A 17,175-nucleotide genomic window follows, 5' to 3' on the forward strand; every position below is an offset into this window, starting at 1 on the left:
GACAAAACCTAGAACCTTTTCGACCCTTGTGCCCTACCGGAAAGTTCAAATTTTACTAAGTACTAAAATCTACTGTTGTATGCATGTATATGTAAAATTCTAATTATAAAACGTCGTCACAAATTTTCTACTGTTGTACAATCATTTAATCCGCCCCCCCCCCACCCCCCGCTTCAGCAAAAACCAGGATCCACCAATGACGTCAAGTTTATGAATCCCTTCTTTGAACTGTCCTATGACTCCGGCCCACAAATACATGCTGTTATTGCGTACGTGCATTGTTTGCACGCTTTTTATTTAGCTTTAGCTATGTATCCAACACCAGTTAACCTTGTGCTTGTTGTGATGTGCTTTAAATTGTGCTAGTTGAGAAAAGATCGTTCTCGGAGAACACAATGGATGTGTCTAACAGGGTGTCAGTCACCCCCGTTAATTCCACCATATTTACTTCCTCGATTGCACTAATGATAGTCACAATAGTCGCAGTTCTATAAACAGTGTCAAAATTTGATGGCATGATTCACGACCACTTCCCGCGTTAAAATGACACGCCTACACGACTTGGTCGCGTTCTAAATCCTAGGAAGCAGACACATTACAGTAGGCACGTGTGGTATATGTATGTGTGGGCAGTGGCGGGGTCCTGACCCTACCCCTTCGATTTCTGAAAAATATCATACCAATGGTCCCATCTTGAAATTAGAATGCTGACTAGCTAAATCATAGTTCTAAACAGTTCCAAATGGCACCGTTCGCCTTCGCGGTCCCCCTGCTCCCCTTCAAATAATCCTGTATCCACCCCTGCGTGTGGGGTTATTTCACATTAGTTATATAATTCATAATTCATCCACCGTGTTAGTACAGTGGGGAATCACTGAATTATTGATAAATAAAGAAAGACAACGATGTGTTCAAACATTTTTATTTATTTGTTGATCTGTTTATGAATTTATCTTTATTTTTCGTTAATCAGGTCGTGATGTATACTTTTTCATTAACGTCAAGAATGCACTACTGGTCTCAGCATAAACATATATAAACGGCGCAAATAAATTTTCTCAAAATCAGTAACAGCTAATATGTGCGCAGAACGATGACGAATTATGGTACAAATACCCTAAAAAGGAGGAGTACTGCCCAGTTTGAAATGTATGCATTAAGACCCCCCAAATATGCGGTGCCATAGCAACACGCCTTGTAAAGCAAATCTAATCACATTGAGCGGGCAGCCGAAATAGCAGAACAAACTACAGCAGTTGGAAACTACTGAAAGTGACTTAATGTTCACGGAAACTCGTCATAGTACGATTGTGCGAAAGTTGCACAATTGGTGCGACGGTGAAAGTTCCTTAAACGATGAATTACCATAACACGTTTGAAACCTAGTTATATTTACATGGTACGGCACAAGGTCTCAAAATAGATAAATTGCGCAAAACTTAAATATCACAAATATACTGAGAATTGGTCATAGTTAAGTTGTACGTAAAATGTACGTCATTAATTTAAAGAAAACCACATATTTGCAACATTCATAATTATATTTTCTACTCATAAAATCGCAACAGTAGACAGTCGTAGGCCCACTTATTGACTCCATGCTGTTGACTTTCGCAAAGAAAGCACAATTAAAATGCATTAAATGTGGTGAAATAACCTATCCTAATTGGTTAAAATCATGAAGCATCTTTACCTTTACTTAAACATCGATATATCACTGAGTGATTCGGATGGCCCAACTGTATCTACGATCCAACTACTATCTGTGTTTTCTGATGTCTTAACAGTTACACTGTCTTTGCGCATGCAAAAACACATAAATATCACTAAATTTTCATCATTTTGTAAACTGTTAACATGATTTTTGCACGAATAACGTTTCACGTCCTCAAAATACGTATCACCCACCGCCCTTAGAGAGCGCCCCTTCAAAAGGTAAACGTTTGTACATAACTTAGCGTTCCGTAACTCATTCAATGGGCCGTGTAAACGTTTATCGTTCAGGCACCTAACGTCCCGAACGTAAAATATTCTGAGCTTTAAACTTAAGACTTAGATGAAAGAGTGTGTAGTCAGATCAGCACGTCTTTTTTATCCTATGACGGTAGATTTTTGAGAGCTAATTGCAATTATACTCTGTGCCATTGCTGCCGGCCTAAGCTGGATGTTGTATTTTCATTCATAGTTCAGATTTGTTCAACGCAATGTGGCGTCCTCTTCTCGGTTGTTCGGCTATAATGCCAGTACCTGAAGACTTCAAGAACGACATAAATTCAGTTTCTGATCAGCCACTGAAAGGAATTCCTCATGGCTTCTCCACACTACTGGCAGGGAGAAACACCTAAGAGTGATACAATGTTTCTTTCTTGTAAACAGTGAATTTCACAGTGCACATTGAACATTGCGCGACTTGTAAAGATGTCACATAAATTGTTTTCTCTATAGTTTGTAAGTAACGCAGGTGTTCTGATATCATCATCATGTTATTATCATAACAAGGAACCTATCAAGGTTGCCATGGTGACGCTTTACAGTCTGATCGTTTCCTTTGGCTGCTCACGGTGGCGTTCAATCTAGTGCCTCCTTTGCAACAGATTTCACAGAGCTTCATCATGGTCAATCATTTTCAGAAGAAAATGGCAGTCCGAAGTTTTAATGAAGCTTTTTTATCGCAAAACCCTCAATGAAAAAAAGCTGTTTGGTTCCAAAGTTCTTCTGTACCAATTAACCCGTTTTTTCATGTCCAAAATTACGACGATGAAGTATGATCTCTTCAGCCGCACGTGACTGAAACATCATGTTACAGCAAGAAAAAAAAAGAAAAAAGTTCGGTTTCCTACAGTTATGCACATCCACATTCGTCTATGATCATTTTGGGTATGTCACTCTGAACTATCTCACCATTTTCGTTTAGGTACAGTATAGATAGCGTGCTCATCTTTTTCGGGCTGCAGCAAGGTGTGATATGTGCATTCTTAGACTTATATCCCCGTACTACAAATGAGTGGTGGTGTATAAATCTGGAGGGAGAAGGACTGAGCCCGCAGTTGCCTTGGCAATAGTTGGCTTGGTAACCAGGCGGGGCAAGTATCCAATCCCAGCCCAGCTCAGAAAAGTCCACGTACAAATGCTTTTTACAACAGTCAGATTTAGGGTCACATTCTGTAGAACGCCGTTTCTTTCCGGCGCGAAAAAAGTCTGAAAAAGATGAATGTTTTTGTTCAGTTCGAATAATTAAGAACGGCCTCCTTTTGTTTAGATTTTTTCTTTTGTGGACTTGGAAATCTGGCAAAGGTAATCTTGAAACGCTTCGGACACGCTTGACTCTTTTCAGAAGTCGATCTCTTTTCCTGCGCCCTTTTGACATCTTTTTGGCCAAAATTGGCTGAATAAAATTCGGGCAATCAGAGCAATGGATAAACAGTCTCAAATCATTAAAATGTCTATTGAACATTGGCTGAACTAAACTCTTCGGTACAGTGATTTTCTGCCATGTCGTGTGGCTTATCGTTAAGTCATGCGTTTCGATAAGTTCCCGGTCCTTGCCAGTGTGTTCAAAGACTTCGTCTGAATACATGTGGTAAACCTTCAGTGTGATCCGTCTTGGGTATCTCTTCTGTCCCCCTGGTGGTCGTTTGTAGCGCAATAGAACGAAGAGTTCTGCGGCCTTGACCTCCAGGTTGGCGTCTTGGTACTGCCCCGACACCGTGAAGTAGATGACGTTGTTATCACTGCTGTTTCCTGTAAATGTAGGAAAGAGACATAAATGTGAATACTTTGAACTGTGAAATATAGAAACGTTTATGAACAGGTTGCAATCATGGAACCAAGCAACCATCCTGCAATTGACTTTCACTGTGGGCTAATTCCACCAAGCACCCAATCAATCGATGAATCGATGGATCAAGTAATTAAGCGGTCTTTTTTTTTCTTTTTTTTTTCTAATTTTCATTTTAAAAATTATTCTGAATTTACAACCGTCAATAAATTCTTAGCCACATGACATCATGCCCGATACAGTATCAGAAAAGTTAAGTGTCACAAAACACGCCAAGGCACCTTCCAAACATCGTTTCACAACCATCAGACATCCCATTGATCCAGTTCAGTCCACAACGTATATTTCAATAGGCTAACCTAACTGCGATAGCCTGATGTTGGTCTGTTGCACACCTGTGAACACTTAATTGATAGAACTTACACCAACCGTCTTCCTCACACAATGTGTGGTACACTTTCACCAACTCACCCCGCGCACTCATCTCTACCTGTCTAAAACCACTTTAATTTATGAATATCTATTGCCATTTCTAGACAATTCGAATGGGTAAATCAAACGACAGATGATACCATGTACTAATATACCAGTTTCCCCCCCTCCCACCCTAGCAACCTGAGAAACTCCTGCAATACGACGAAGAAAGTTTCTTGGTTTCAGTTTTGACATAGTTCTGACCCGAGCGCTGCCTGAGTATATAGGTTAATATGTTACATTCCCCGCTCTGATTCCATTAACACGTCAATTGGAACCCCGAGTGCTGAACCTGGTTTCAGTTTACCCGCCTAGAAGAATGGGACTCGAGCCCCGTACGCGGCCCATTAGGATCTCTTGGTTTTATTGATTTGTCAAAACTTGGCACAGTTAGTCCAACGTGGTGCCAATACGAGAGGCTGCTGATGACTGTAGAACGTAACTTCACGCGGAGTAAGGTTAAAAAAGCAGTGGCAGAACTGTTTCACTTGCACGAGAGGGAAATTGTGTTGTGAAACAATGGCGTGCGCGTGTGAGGAGAGATACAGAGAGAGAGAGAGAATGGGAGAATGAGAAAGAGTGAATAAGAGAGAGGGAGAGAGAGGGGGAGAATGGGAGAGAGAGATTGAAAAAGGGAGAAAATGAGAAAGAGAGAAAGAAAGAGAGAGAATAGAGAGACAAATGATGTTATGTGATGTGTGGGAGGGATGAAAGACAGATGGGAGGAAAAGTGAAGGGATAGAGAAGAGAAATGGACGGATACAGTAATGACAGTGAGACGGAAAAGTGAAAGCACATTAAAAAAAATGATGTGCCATCTTTGCACTTCCTGTGTCTGGAATGCACTAGTTTGCACTTTCTACATGTATCCTTTCTTTGATCGTTTCATTAGCTTTGTCTAGCATATACTTCTGACTTTGATTCAAAATCAAAGAATTACTTCTATTTCGGTGGTTCATTTCTAGGAACCGCTGGCAGAAGTTACGTTATTCTAATGAGATTTCCAAGAAATTAAGTGCGCTTTTTCAAAGGAAAAGTGTTAAGGCTCCCTATCAAATAACATACGTTTTATGTAATGAATTATATGTTTCTCGCAACCTTTTCGGCTAACAGTCACAGGGGCGAATTTAGAGATATTTTTTGACAGACTTCTTAACCATCCATCCTCCTTTTTGACCGTCTTCTGACAGAAAATAATTAGATGCCCGTCAATGTAAACTTGAATATTTCTGACCTTCTTCCGGAAGGCCCCCCAGAAGATGACTTCCGTCTGCCCCTGGTTCATATTTGGGGTCTCACAAATGTCACAACTTTTCCTGGAAATTAGTTTTGTAACACCATAACAGTTCTCAGGGTTACAAATACTTTATGAAATTTTGCAGATGCAAACATCTATAGGTCCCCTGCGTGCGAGAAGACTGCAGGAATTCAAAAGACTGAAAACAGAGAAAATGTTCAGAATAGAAGATAGAAGACTTTAAGAATAAAAGGCTATAAGAACAGGACGAAGAACATTAATTGGAATGTACCGGTAACCAATTAGGATTATTAGAAGGGCTGTAACAATTATATATGAAATTGGCTTCATGTAGTCTAATACAGAGCGGTGCTGCAGTCATAAAGAGTGAGGCCAAAGGGTTATTGTAACCAAGTTTTGCAGACCTACAATGAACATGAGTTACCAGAACTTTAATACACAGTGAAGGAGAAGGATATTTCTGCTATATTTTCTTTGTTTTATTTTATTTTTGCTTGGCTTCTATTACCCTTGATCACCAGAAGCCAAATGCCACACGTGTCATCAATTTTTAAGAAGGAAAGAGGGAAACACCTTTCCATCCCAGTATGGTTATCATATCCATAGCGATATATATAGTCCTACGCTAACCTATAAAGGGAGGGGGGGAAAGATGGTGGACACAGTTCTTATTGACGTATACAGACGAAGTGCAAGGCTTCTGATACGCAGGGTGATTTGAGAAAAAATCCCGAGGAAGTGTTCTTCAGCTCACTAGAACGCCGTGGAAACGCTTAGAAGAACATACCATCAGGTGCGCATGCTCACTTAAGCAATAAATTGGAATGAAAGTGCGGTGCCTGTGCCAGCTTTCTGCCTTGGGATCACAGGATTTCTTAAGTCGCAGTAACAGATGGGGGGCACAAACGCACAGAGAGAGAGAGAGAGAGAGAGAGAAACAACGTACATGTATAACATGCGATTAAGATAATCTTATATTTCCTACCGATCAACACGGTGCAATAAAACTAGGAAAATAAATCAAAATCTTAAATTTATATTGACTACTCTTCCTCAAATTTGAAGCAATTAAAATGACAATATTGAAATCAGTTATAACAAAAAGATATAGGTACGACGTCTGGCAATAGTGCAACACTTATGAATCAAGGACAAGTATTAATAGTCTCATGGTGACTGGAGGGTTAAAACACAAGCACCTCGCATTGGACATCGGACTTAAGGGTCATTTAGTGCAACCGGGGTCATCCACTGATCGAATACCATGGCAGTTCTTGAAAGAACCTGCTTAACCGTGACCCTCAAAACGCACAGAGGAATTCCAGCTTAAATGTCGACGGAGCAGTTGTATACGTATATCATAGGCATGGTATTCGGCCCTCGTTTGATTGATGGAGATTTAATTGTTACAAATTCGGAAGTTTTACTCCTGCTGTGTAAAGTTAGATCGGCGAAATTTTATGTAACGTGTATCCGGCGTAGAGCCGCGTTGCTGGAAGTCCTGCAAATATGCACATGATAAATGCTGGGATTCACGTTCATTCAACCCTGATGAAGTCAAAATAAGCAACACTAGTCCATTCGCGCCAGTTCCTAGTGTTAACTGTATATTTGGCTAAAAATAATGTAGATGACCATTATTACTTATGACCCCCCCGCCCCCCCCCCTCTTGAAGGGGGGTGGGTGGTAAGTAAATTATCCTGAGGGGGGTTTATCTGTCCTGTCCATACACCCAAGGGATACATGTATGTAGGTACATAATTCTTGTTTGCTTAAAAAAGACAAATCCTTGTAAACACGTCAGACCTCAAAAACTGCTACTTTAGGCAAAAGTGTTCAAATATTGCTTAAATTTCAGAATAAGTTTTGTTTAAAAAAATGAAGCACATCCACACCATCTTATTCCTATCTACAGATTTTTTAAGGAGTGTTGTCTAATATTTCGCTTCCAAAACTGTAACTTTTTACGATATTTATCGATTTTCCCCATACTACAGACTTGGTCATCTCCGCATAGTGATTAAACAGCGAGGGAACATGAACTGATGAGGACAAACCTTTTTTTTTTTTTTTTTGCTGATTTCCGGTAAATTCCTTTGAACAAAAGACACCATTTATGTTACCGCGTATTCCAACTTAAGGCATAAAATTCCATAGCACTGCTGTTGGTGTCATACCGGCTAAAGATGCCTAGGTATTCTTTGCTTTTAGCGTACTATGTAAACTGTCCATTAATATATATATCTTCACTGGTATCCAGCTCAACACTATACACGTTCAGGGACCCTATTTAATCCAACGCATGGCCTCGATGCATAACCAACACATTGGGCCGAAAACAGGGACAGGTAGTAAAATGCTCAGAACTTTCTGAAATCACATGTTTATAGTATCCTTAGAAACAATTCCGACCGCCCGGAGCAGAGGGCTTTGGTGGCTTGGTAGCCTGGAAGTTGCCCAAGACTGAGTGCTTTCAGTGGAATAAGCCGATACTGGCTTCTGGAGTCGAGCAAACATTGCTCAATTAGGAAGAGCTCTTGCCAGAAGTCGCCTACTATGTCAAACAGAAGATTGATTTTAGAGAGGCACAGATTCCAATAAAAGTTCCAACTTTGGTACAAGTTTTGGGTAATCGCTGGAAATCACTCGATAAACCAAATGTCCGCCCTTACTTGACACAATGACGTGGAAATTAAATACTTAAAATAACAATATTAAATCATGATGTTTCAATGTGAGGCGGGTCCACTTTAACGGAGGTACTTGGATTACTCGAAATCTGTGATTAATCGGCGGCAATGGTCGGATATGTTCTAATAAGTTATCAGATACGGCGTAGTTCCTGTTATAAAGATGCAAAATTGCCCTTTTTTACGTGTTTGGAGTCTGAATACCGAGTGATGATTAATCGTAGTGAAGGTGTCAAAAATAAAAGTGCACCATTGTTATTAAAATCATTCACATTAGTGTATAGTTGTAAACGTGTCAACGTCGTAATTATTAAAGAATTAATGCAAAAAAACTAAGTAGATGAAAAAAAACGTGGCGAACTTTTAATTATAACAATGGAAAAATGTTACAATGAAAATTCAATGAAATTTCACATTAAAATGACGCATGAATATTTCCTCTAGCCCATTCAAGTTATGCCTCTTAAGTTCTTGAAAGGCCCATGGGGCGCTCTATTGAAAAAACAGCGTCTGTCCTATACTTATTGCCATGAGTAAACTTGAAAGCTTTTTACGTACAGACACAATGTTGCTTTAAAATTTCTCTTTTAACGAAATAAATGGAAAACACTGGGTCTTGTTATCCCCAAACTTCCTGGTGATTTTTTTCTGACACTAAAATACAAGTCAGGTTCGAAAATCAGATTTATGGGGCAAATTTTTTTGAAATTATGCAAACTCTTTAGTGGGTTTGTAATTTATGCACAACGAAATTTCAAGGTGTAACTTTGAATTCAGTCACTCCGTTCACCAAGATTTCACTTTCCTTTCCATTTTGTAATAATTACATATTCCATTTACATAGTTGCCTAACAACTGTCAACAGCAAAGTCCACTGTGCGGATACAGTGAACGCAGCACTTAAGCGACAGGTTGTTTTACTTTAAAACGCTGAAATACAATTAATAATCGCATGTCACTTGAAACTTGAAATTTCACAAGTGTTAAAGATTAAGACTATGAAGATCTTTAACGATACTCGTTACTACACACGTATGTTGTGTCACATATCCCACTAACGATGGGCGCTCCCTCTGCGTGCCATTGTTGCAACGCGTCACAGATACACAGTGGGCGGGCGAGAGCCAGCGAGGCAGCTTTTCAAAACCCGAACAACAAAAAATGTTTTTTATCCCTCGACTATGTAGACAAAGCCACCTCTACAATCTTGGTGAACCACCGAGTTTCTTTGGAGAAACCTTAACATTTTGTCGAGTGCTTGCCATAAGACGCGCAAGAGGAAGGTTAGAATGACACGCTGCCCACACTGCTCCAAAGTGCGTCCCTTGTCAATTTCAAACAACACAGGTGTCAGGTTGTAAAGCGAGATGGCGTCTTGAATATCACTTAAAAAACCTGACATTTCTGGTACATTACGTGCTCTGTGCGACGATTTAGTATTTTAGACTATTTAATGTATTGCTCTTCCTCCCACACGCACATTCTGACAATATATACTAATCCCCATGACTTTTAATGTAAAATAAAAAAAAACCCAGGAAGTGGATGGAACACCGGGCCGTTCATAGAATGTGTTTATACTGTACAAGTGAGGCGTTCCTTCTAGAATATCAACTCTTAAACACACGAATGATTTTCGGGGCTTGTACTTCTTTAGTCTGCACATTACCTAAACACCAGAGGAAGTTTTCATGTCCTTAGAGGGCAAGATCGAGGTTTAAATGGTCAGGTTTGTTACCCACCGTCCTCGTGGCCACCGCGTGGACCGTCCTGCTCATCAATGCCGACCAGTACTGCATTGTATATTTTAATTTACAGCCTCCCCCCCCTCTTGGGCCTCATTTCTAATGACACTATCGTTCTAATTAAATCGATCCAATTATGCAGAGACTCTGGCTGAATGCAATCAAGTTCATAGATTAACACGCCTCCTCTTGGCGAAGTGTGGATACAGAAAAGCTAGTGATCATAAGAGGACGTTGGAAGCAAGAGGAGACGTGTTAATCCGTTGAATTGATTGTATTCAGCAAGAGTACCCGCCGAGGTGGATATATCTACGTAGAACGATAGTCTCATTGGAAATACGCCCTTTGCGCACCGTCTTTTCGATCACATTGTTACCACAAAAAGCTGGAAACAGCTGGAAATGTTGTCAACCAAGCTACTTTGATCGTTGGAATAAAGTTGGAACATCCAGCCTGTGAATGCCACGCGTTATACGGTCGCCTTCAGATGCGAGAAGATCCTCATTAAGCTCGAGTTTCACTTCACTGTGACCGCAGAATTTTACGTCAACCACATCCCGTGTCACATGAAACCCCCTAACTATAGTGCGTCAGCAAAACAACCACCCTGAGGACAGCGGTCCACATTGAAACCTGGGTCCTATACAGCAACTCCCCTCACTACAACGTCCAGCAAAAGACCCACCCTGAGGACAGCGGTCCACATTGAAACCTGGGTCCTATACAGCAACTCCCCTCACTACAACGTCCAGCAAAAGACCCACCCTGAAGACAGCGGTCCACATTGAAACCTGGGTCCTATACAGCAACTCCCCTCACTACAACGTCCAGCAAAAGACCCACCCTGAGGACAGCGGTCCACATTGAAACCTGGGTCCTATACAGCAACTCCCCTCACTACAACGTCCAGCAAAACAACCACCCTGAGGACAGCGGTCCACATTGGAACCCGGGACTTACACTTCACAGAACGTGATCAGCCATAGCAATAGCATACCCCTGACAGCACATTCGGCTTTAATTCTATTTTCAGTTTTATCACGTATCGTATCAGCATAATCGGGCAGGTATTGTACTCGTTTACTGCCATGGACAGGCGTCACTACATGACAAAATTATGTGCTACAGAAGGCAATTTATATTGAGAACAACGTTGTAGTTGGAACTGTATTTCAGTCGGTGACTGTAGCTCCGGACTGGTAGTCAGGATGAGAAAACGAATTACAAAGCATCACACCAGTCCCTAAGTTGACGAGCGCCAACCCGGGCATTTCCATGCCTCTATTCAGGGTGATGGATACCGCATCGGACATTTTCCCCCTCAGCAGTTCTGGAAACAGACTGACGCAATTCCAGAGATAATGTGACTTGATATCACACATAATAAGACTGGTAAATACGCCCTGGTGAAGCATAGTGGCATTTTTGTGGTTGGTAAAACAGCTTATTCAGTTTGCTCACCGGAGAATTGTTTCATCCTGCTTAAAGCGTTCCAAATGGTGACACGTGTTATCTATCTGCTTTGTATCTTGTGGGTTACTGAACTTAACACGGTCAAGGTCAAGCATGGCAACTCCTGGTACAATCGAGTTCCATGGACCAAAAGTTGGATGGTTTTCAAGGCCACAAATTCAGCATGTTGAAATAATTAAAATAGACATTCTAGAGTAAGAAAACAAGTGCTCAAAGTTTGAGAAAATTGGAATGGGCCCATTTTACATGGACTTAAAGAACTAAAACACGTAAATAATCTACCGTTAAACTGTCCGCTTTTTAAACATTTGGCAAAGACGAATACGATCAAGCACTCCTCATTTCAACAACCAAGAGAGCACAAGTGTCAGCCTACATACACCTGGCCACATACAAAAATGAAGTGCTTTAGCTTTTAAGTGATACAAGCAGAGCACCTTGCATGACCGATGTTGACTCCGTCACCTCACTTATTTACACAAACACACACAGTGGTGACACGGCAAGAGCGACACACATCGCTACGCCCGAACTCCCCCCCCCCCCCCCCCCCCCCCCCCCAGGTTACTGAACAATCTATCTTAATTTGAGTAAAAACTCAATCGGTAAAAAATCAAATTTTGACTTCCATAAAACACTTTTCACAAGAACTTGGTTTTGGGGTAAAATATCGAATCCAAAAAAGAATGGGAACTTCTATTACAAATTGGCACAGTCACGTCCTTTCAGACCGATTGGTGTCCCGTTTCGCTCTTTGTTTTGTAATGTACCTCCTTAACTTGGCAGATGTGCTATTTAACAAACGCTACAATGCCGGTATACAAGTTTCTACCGATGCGTTGATATCATTAAACAAAATGTATCTCTTAACTAAAGTGACACAAAATACTAAACAAATATGACGTTGATGACATGCATCTTAAATTATTGACAAATTAATAATAATAAACAATTATTATTATTATTGTTATTTCTAAATACATATATAAGAGATACATGCATCTCTCAAAGAGTAAATCATGGTTCTGATAACTGTTTCACCTTAAGTTAGTTAAACTGCAGTAGATTTCTTTTCAACGCTCCTGTACAAGCCCTATACTTAACTTAAAGCCTTGTTTTATGGGTTCACCTGTGAAGAAGGACACCAAGGGTAAAACGTTTTTTGTTAACTTGTGCATTTCGCAATTACCTAAAAATTCTTGGCATTCAATTTTGTATACCACCTGGCCACATAGTCTGAATTTTAAAGTCAAGTAAACATACTTAACGACTCAGTTTGGAAACGTTTGATATTAACACGTACATGGCTTCTGTCTATGAAAGGGGCGTGAAGTCGTGTTCCAAGCGGTGACAAGCCCAGTTTTCTTATGGGTGCCAAAGTGAGGTGAAATGCGTGGTTAATAGTATACGTGACACAGAAAAACAAACTTCCTCATTGGAATTATCTTAGGGATTGCCGAGCTCCTCAATTGAAACCGATTGAGAGACCAAAGTGATCACGTATTAAGGTTTGATTCAAAAAGTGGAGTGAGATAATTTAATAATCGTTTTGTTTTCTAAGTACGTCTCAGCTATTGGAATTGATTTTGTTTCTATTGAGATGTAGTGTAACAAATGCCAAAGCACTACAAAACGCTCAAGATGCCAAAGCAAATTTATAATGAAGTTGTGTAACTTTGTGTCTTTTTATACCGTCCCTTTTACTAACAAAGACAAACATCCCTTTCTTGACTTCCTACCTAGCTTTTTTTTCCTTAATTTGAAGCAGAAAATCTTCACTTTTTATCTCTACAGCCACCGGCGTTGGGATTTGATACCTCAAAGTCTTAGTTAAGCACAGATTTGTCTAACTTTTTCTCCAGTGGTGATGTTAGTCAGAAATCAAAACCTTCCACCCTGAGCTGGGTGGGAACCAAATGAACCCAAAACGACCACCAGCAAAATCTCCTATCTTTGCTCACGTGGCATGGAGGCGCGTTCATCTAGCATGTGTAACCCTCAAGAGACCAAGCTATTTTACTGACTGAAATGACCAAGTGGGGTCATTTATGACTTGAGGTCAGTTATTTTAGTGATTTGACCTCCTAGTCATTCCGCCACCTGGGATCTCGATTTACTGTTTGAGCCAGATCATTCGTCAGTAAGTTCTCAATGCGCCTTATATTCAGTTATCTTTACAATCCGTAATCATGTGATAGAACAGTTATGGACTCTGTGCTTCGGTCACCTCTTGGCTGGGTTCATCCCCTATATCGGAATATTATCCCTTTTCGGGTTGAACCTTACCAAAAGATGACCTCAGCCAAGGAAAATATCTGTATAATTACACCCTTCCTGTCATATTGCTCTAACACTATCCATCCATCATATCCTTTCTGCCATATTGCTCTTGTTCTCACACTTTATCCATCCAACGTATCCTTTCTGCCATAATGTTCTAACACTATCCATCCATCATATCCGGTCTGCCAAATAGTTCTAATACTATCCATCTATAATATCCTTTCTGCCATAATGTTCTTACACTATCCATCCATCATATCCTTTCTGCCATAATGTTCTAACACTATCCATCCATCATATCCTTTCTGCCATAATGTTCTAACACTATCCATCCATCATATCCTTTATGCCATAATGTTCTAACACTATCCATCCATCTTATCCGGTCTGCCATAATGTTCTAACACTATCCATCCATCATATCCGGTCTGCCATATTGTTTTTACACTATCCATCCATCATATCCTTTCTGCGATAATGTTCTAACACTATCTATCCATCATATCCTTTCTGCCATAATGTTCTAACACTATCCATCCATCATATCCTTTATGCCAAATGTTCTAACACTATCTATCCATCATATCATTTCTGACATATTGTTCTAACACTATCTATCCATCATATCATTTCTGATATATTGTTCTAACACTATCCATCCATCATATCCGGTCTGCCATATTGTTTTTACACTATCCATCCATCATATCCTTTCTGCGATAATGTTCTAACACTATCTATCCATCATATCCTTTCTGCCATAATGTTCTAACACTATCCATCCATCATATCCTTTATGCCAAATGTTCTAACACTATCTATCCATCATATCATTTCTGACATATTGTTCTAACACTATCCATCCATCATATCCGGTCTGCCATATTGTTTTTACACTATCCATCCATCATATCCTTTCTGCGATAATGTTCTAACACTATCTATCCATCATATCCTTTCTGCCATAATGTTCTAACACTATCCATCCATCATATCCTTTATGCCAAATGTTCTAACACTATCTATCCATCATATCATTTCTGACATATTGTTCTAACACTATCCATCCATCATATCCTTTCTGCCATAATGTTTTTACACTATCCATCCATCATATCCCTTCTGTCGTATTCTTCTTACACTATCAATATATCATATAATACATTCTTCTATATTGTTCTAACACTATCCATCTTTCCATCATAAACAGCCCAGCAAACACATAACGTTATTATAACGTTACCAAAACGTTTATTTTACCCGAAAAAGTGTTATGGCCACATTATGATAACGTTATAACACGTACTGTATTTACCGGGATATCGGTCATTGGTAGAACATGTTGATAAAAATACTAATAGCTCGTAATTATTATAACGTTACCATAACGTTAATTTTACCAGAAAACGTTATGGCCACGTTATGGTAACGTTATAAAACGTTCTGTGTTTGCAGGGATCACGTAGTACATTAACTGATTAAAGGGGCTCGATGCGTTATATTATGTAGACCTTCAATCGGGATATAATTTTTCAAGTATCTTTAATATAAAATAATTATCTTAATATTAGTGTAATGAAATTGAACTGTTTCAGAGTAAAGATTCCCTTTTTTCAACACGCCGCGCACTTCTACACAGAGGGAGGCCAAGCGTTTATCGTCAGTATTGCTGCTTTGTCACCTGGTTTGGGGCAGTGATCGATTTCCGACGTAACTCTGTAACTACGTAAGATGCAATCATGATTGGCAACTAGGTGCCATTATTTTCAAGGAGAATTGTGTTCCTACTTACGTTACAAAGGCAGCCTTTCATATTGCCTGGCGTCACCTTGCAGTACTTATTGTTGGGGTTAAATAGTCGTTAAAACGGCGTAGATAGCTGTTCAAATGAGGGAGATTTGTTTGCTATCGATATTAAAGATTTAACCCCCATGAACGCTGCTGTTACGTCATCAGCTGGAATGGGCAAATTCGCCCTGTTGTATTTTTGATGTGTCAACATTATCTCTTAACATGGCAATAATAAGCGTTATCAAAACGGATATGAAAAAAAAGGCCTAACCCCCTTAAAACAGTGCTAGAATTCTAAATCTTATCGGCCTTGAATGTGAACTAACAAAATAAATGAGTTTATTGTCTTCCTGGTTGAATGATTTATTATACTTCCATGGCGAAAAAAATTTAATGTGTTTAAAATATGTCAAGCTCCCAGTAACTGAAAAGGCGTTAAAACGATTCTGTTAGCTTTCCAAGCGATTGAAATATTTTTCTTATCGATATTACAGATTTCGTCCCATAAACGCTGCTGTTACATCGGCTCGAATTAGCAAATTTACCCTGATGCATTCTTAGTGTTACAGCAATATCGGCATTATCTCATATTTATTTACGCATTATCTAAACGGATCAGAAAAAATCCTTGCGTATAGAAACCTCTTAAAACAGCATTAGTGTTCTAAATCTCACTGCCCTTGAAAGTGAACATTTCTTGTAGTGAAAAAAAAAACTGGTTAAACATAGACGTTATTGCAGAGACATATTTATATCGAACATAAAGAGAAAGAGAGAGAGAGAGAGAGAAAGGTAAAAATGTAACACAAAAAGTAAGGAAACTCAGAGCTCCGTGCACAGTCTTGCCCCAGCCTCGTGGTGAGGTCTCCACGTGAAGCAGACGACGAACATGTCTGCCTGGCCACACGATCCTGTTTAAAAGCCAGTTTTTTATAAATACTTTTTATCAGATTTTCCTGGGTTTATTTTCCCCATTTTTTTTTTCACTAACCTTTCAGATGGGCTTCAGGTCAGGCGTTTTAGCGTTATTTGAACTCTGGACCACCTCGTTACCCTGTACACGAGATGGAGCACTTGACCGCGAAACTGCACACGGCCATAATAACCCCACTGCCCCGCTTTAGGTCAAGTTCAATCATTTGGCTTACTTATGTTCTTTTACACATTTCACCACCTTGGCAAACGCATTTCACTTATTTGCGTACAATAGGTCAACCGGTTGAAATTTTACGGGTTTTTTTTTTTTTTCTTGATTTCGCCACTTTTCAATCTCCCCGTTTTAATTATTCGAGTACGGCACAACAGCGGTTTTCATTTACACTTTTTTTCTTCATTTTACCACTTTTTCAATCTCTTCGTCTCTTCATGCGAATCCCGTGCGATGACAGGAAGACAACAACGAAGCGTATGCGAGCAAAGTACAAACACTTTAGAGGAAATTTTAATCCAAATGGCAAAAACTAGACTGGATGCTGTACCGCTTTTGTGGCGGCCTTGAAGGGACTACTTGATCACTCCTGCGTGCACTCAAACTTGGTCGACTTCTACCATCATTTAGTTACTTGGCGATTAGTTTCGTTGTTTTTGTGCAGTGATGGATACACTCACAATGTGATCGTACTCACAGTATAATATATAATGGTACTAAACAAGATGGAACTAAACTAAAAATGCTGTCACTT

The 17,175-nt window shown here is 39.8% G+C and overlaps 1 protein-coding gene across 1 annotated transcript in view; it reads right to left on the reverse strand.

Moving 5' to 3' along the window:
• Positions 1-2,470: 2,470 nt before the first annotated feature.
• The window catches only part of LOC106156887 (inhibin beta B chain), a 31,253-nt gene continuing 16,548 nt past the window's right edge, over positions 2,471-17,175 (reverse strand). The window contains exon 2 of the mRNA XM_013532329.2: positions 2,471-3,741. Coding sequence (XP_013387783.2) covers positions 2,843-3,741 — 899 coding nt within the window. The 3' untranslated portion in view covers positions 2,471-2,842. The remainder of the gene's footprint in view (positions 3,742-17,175) is intronic.

Source organism: Lingula anatina, chromosome 5 (assembly GCF_051362555.1).
Source record: "Lingula anatina isolate TDL-2025a chromosome 5, LinAna3.0, whole genome shotgun sequence".
In the NCBI taxonomy this organism is placed as follows: Eukaryota; Metazoa; Brachiopoda; class Lingulata; order Lingulida; family Lingulidae; genus Lingula; species Lingula anatina.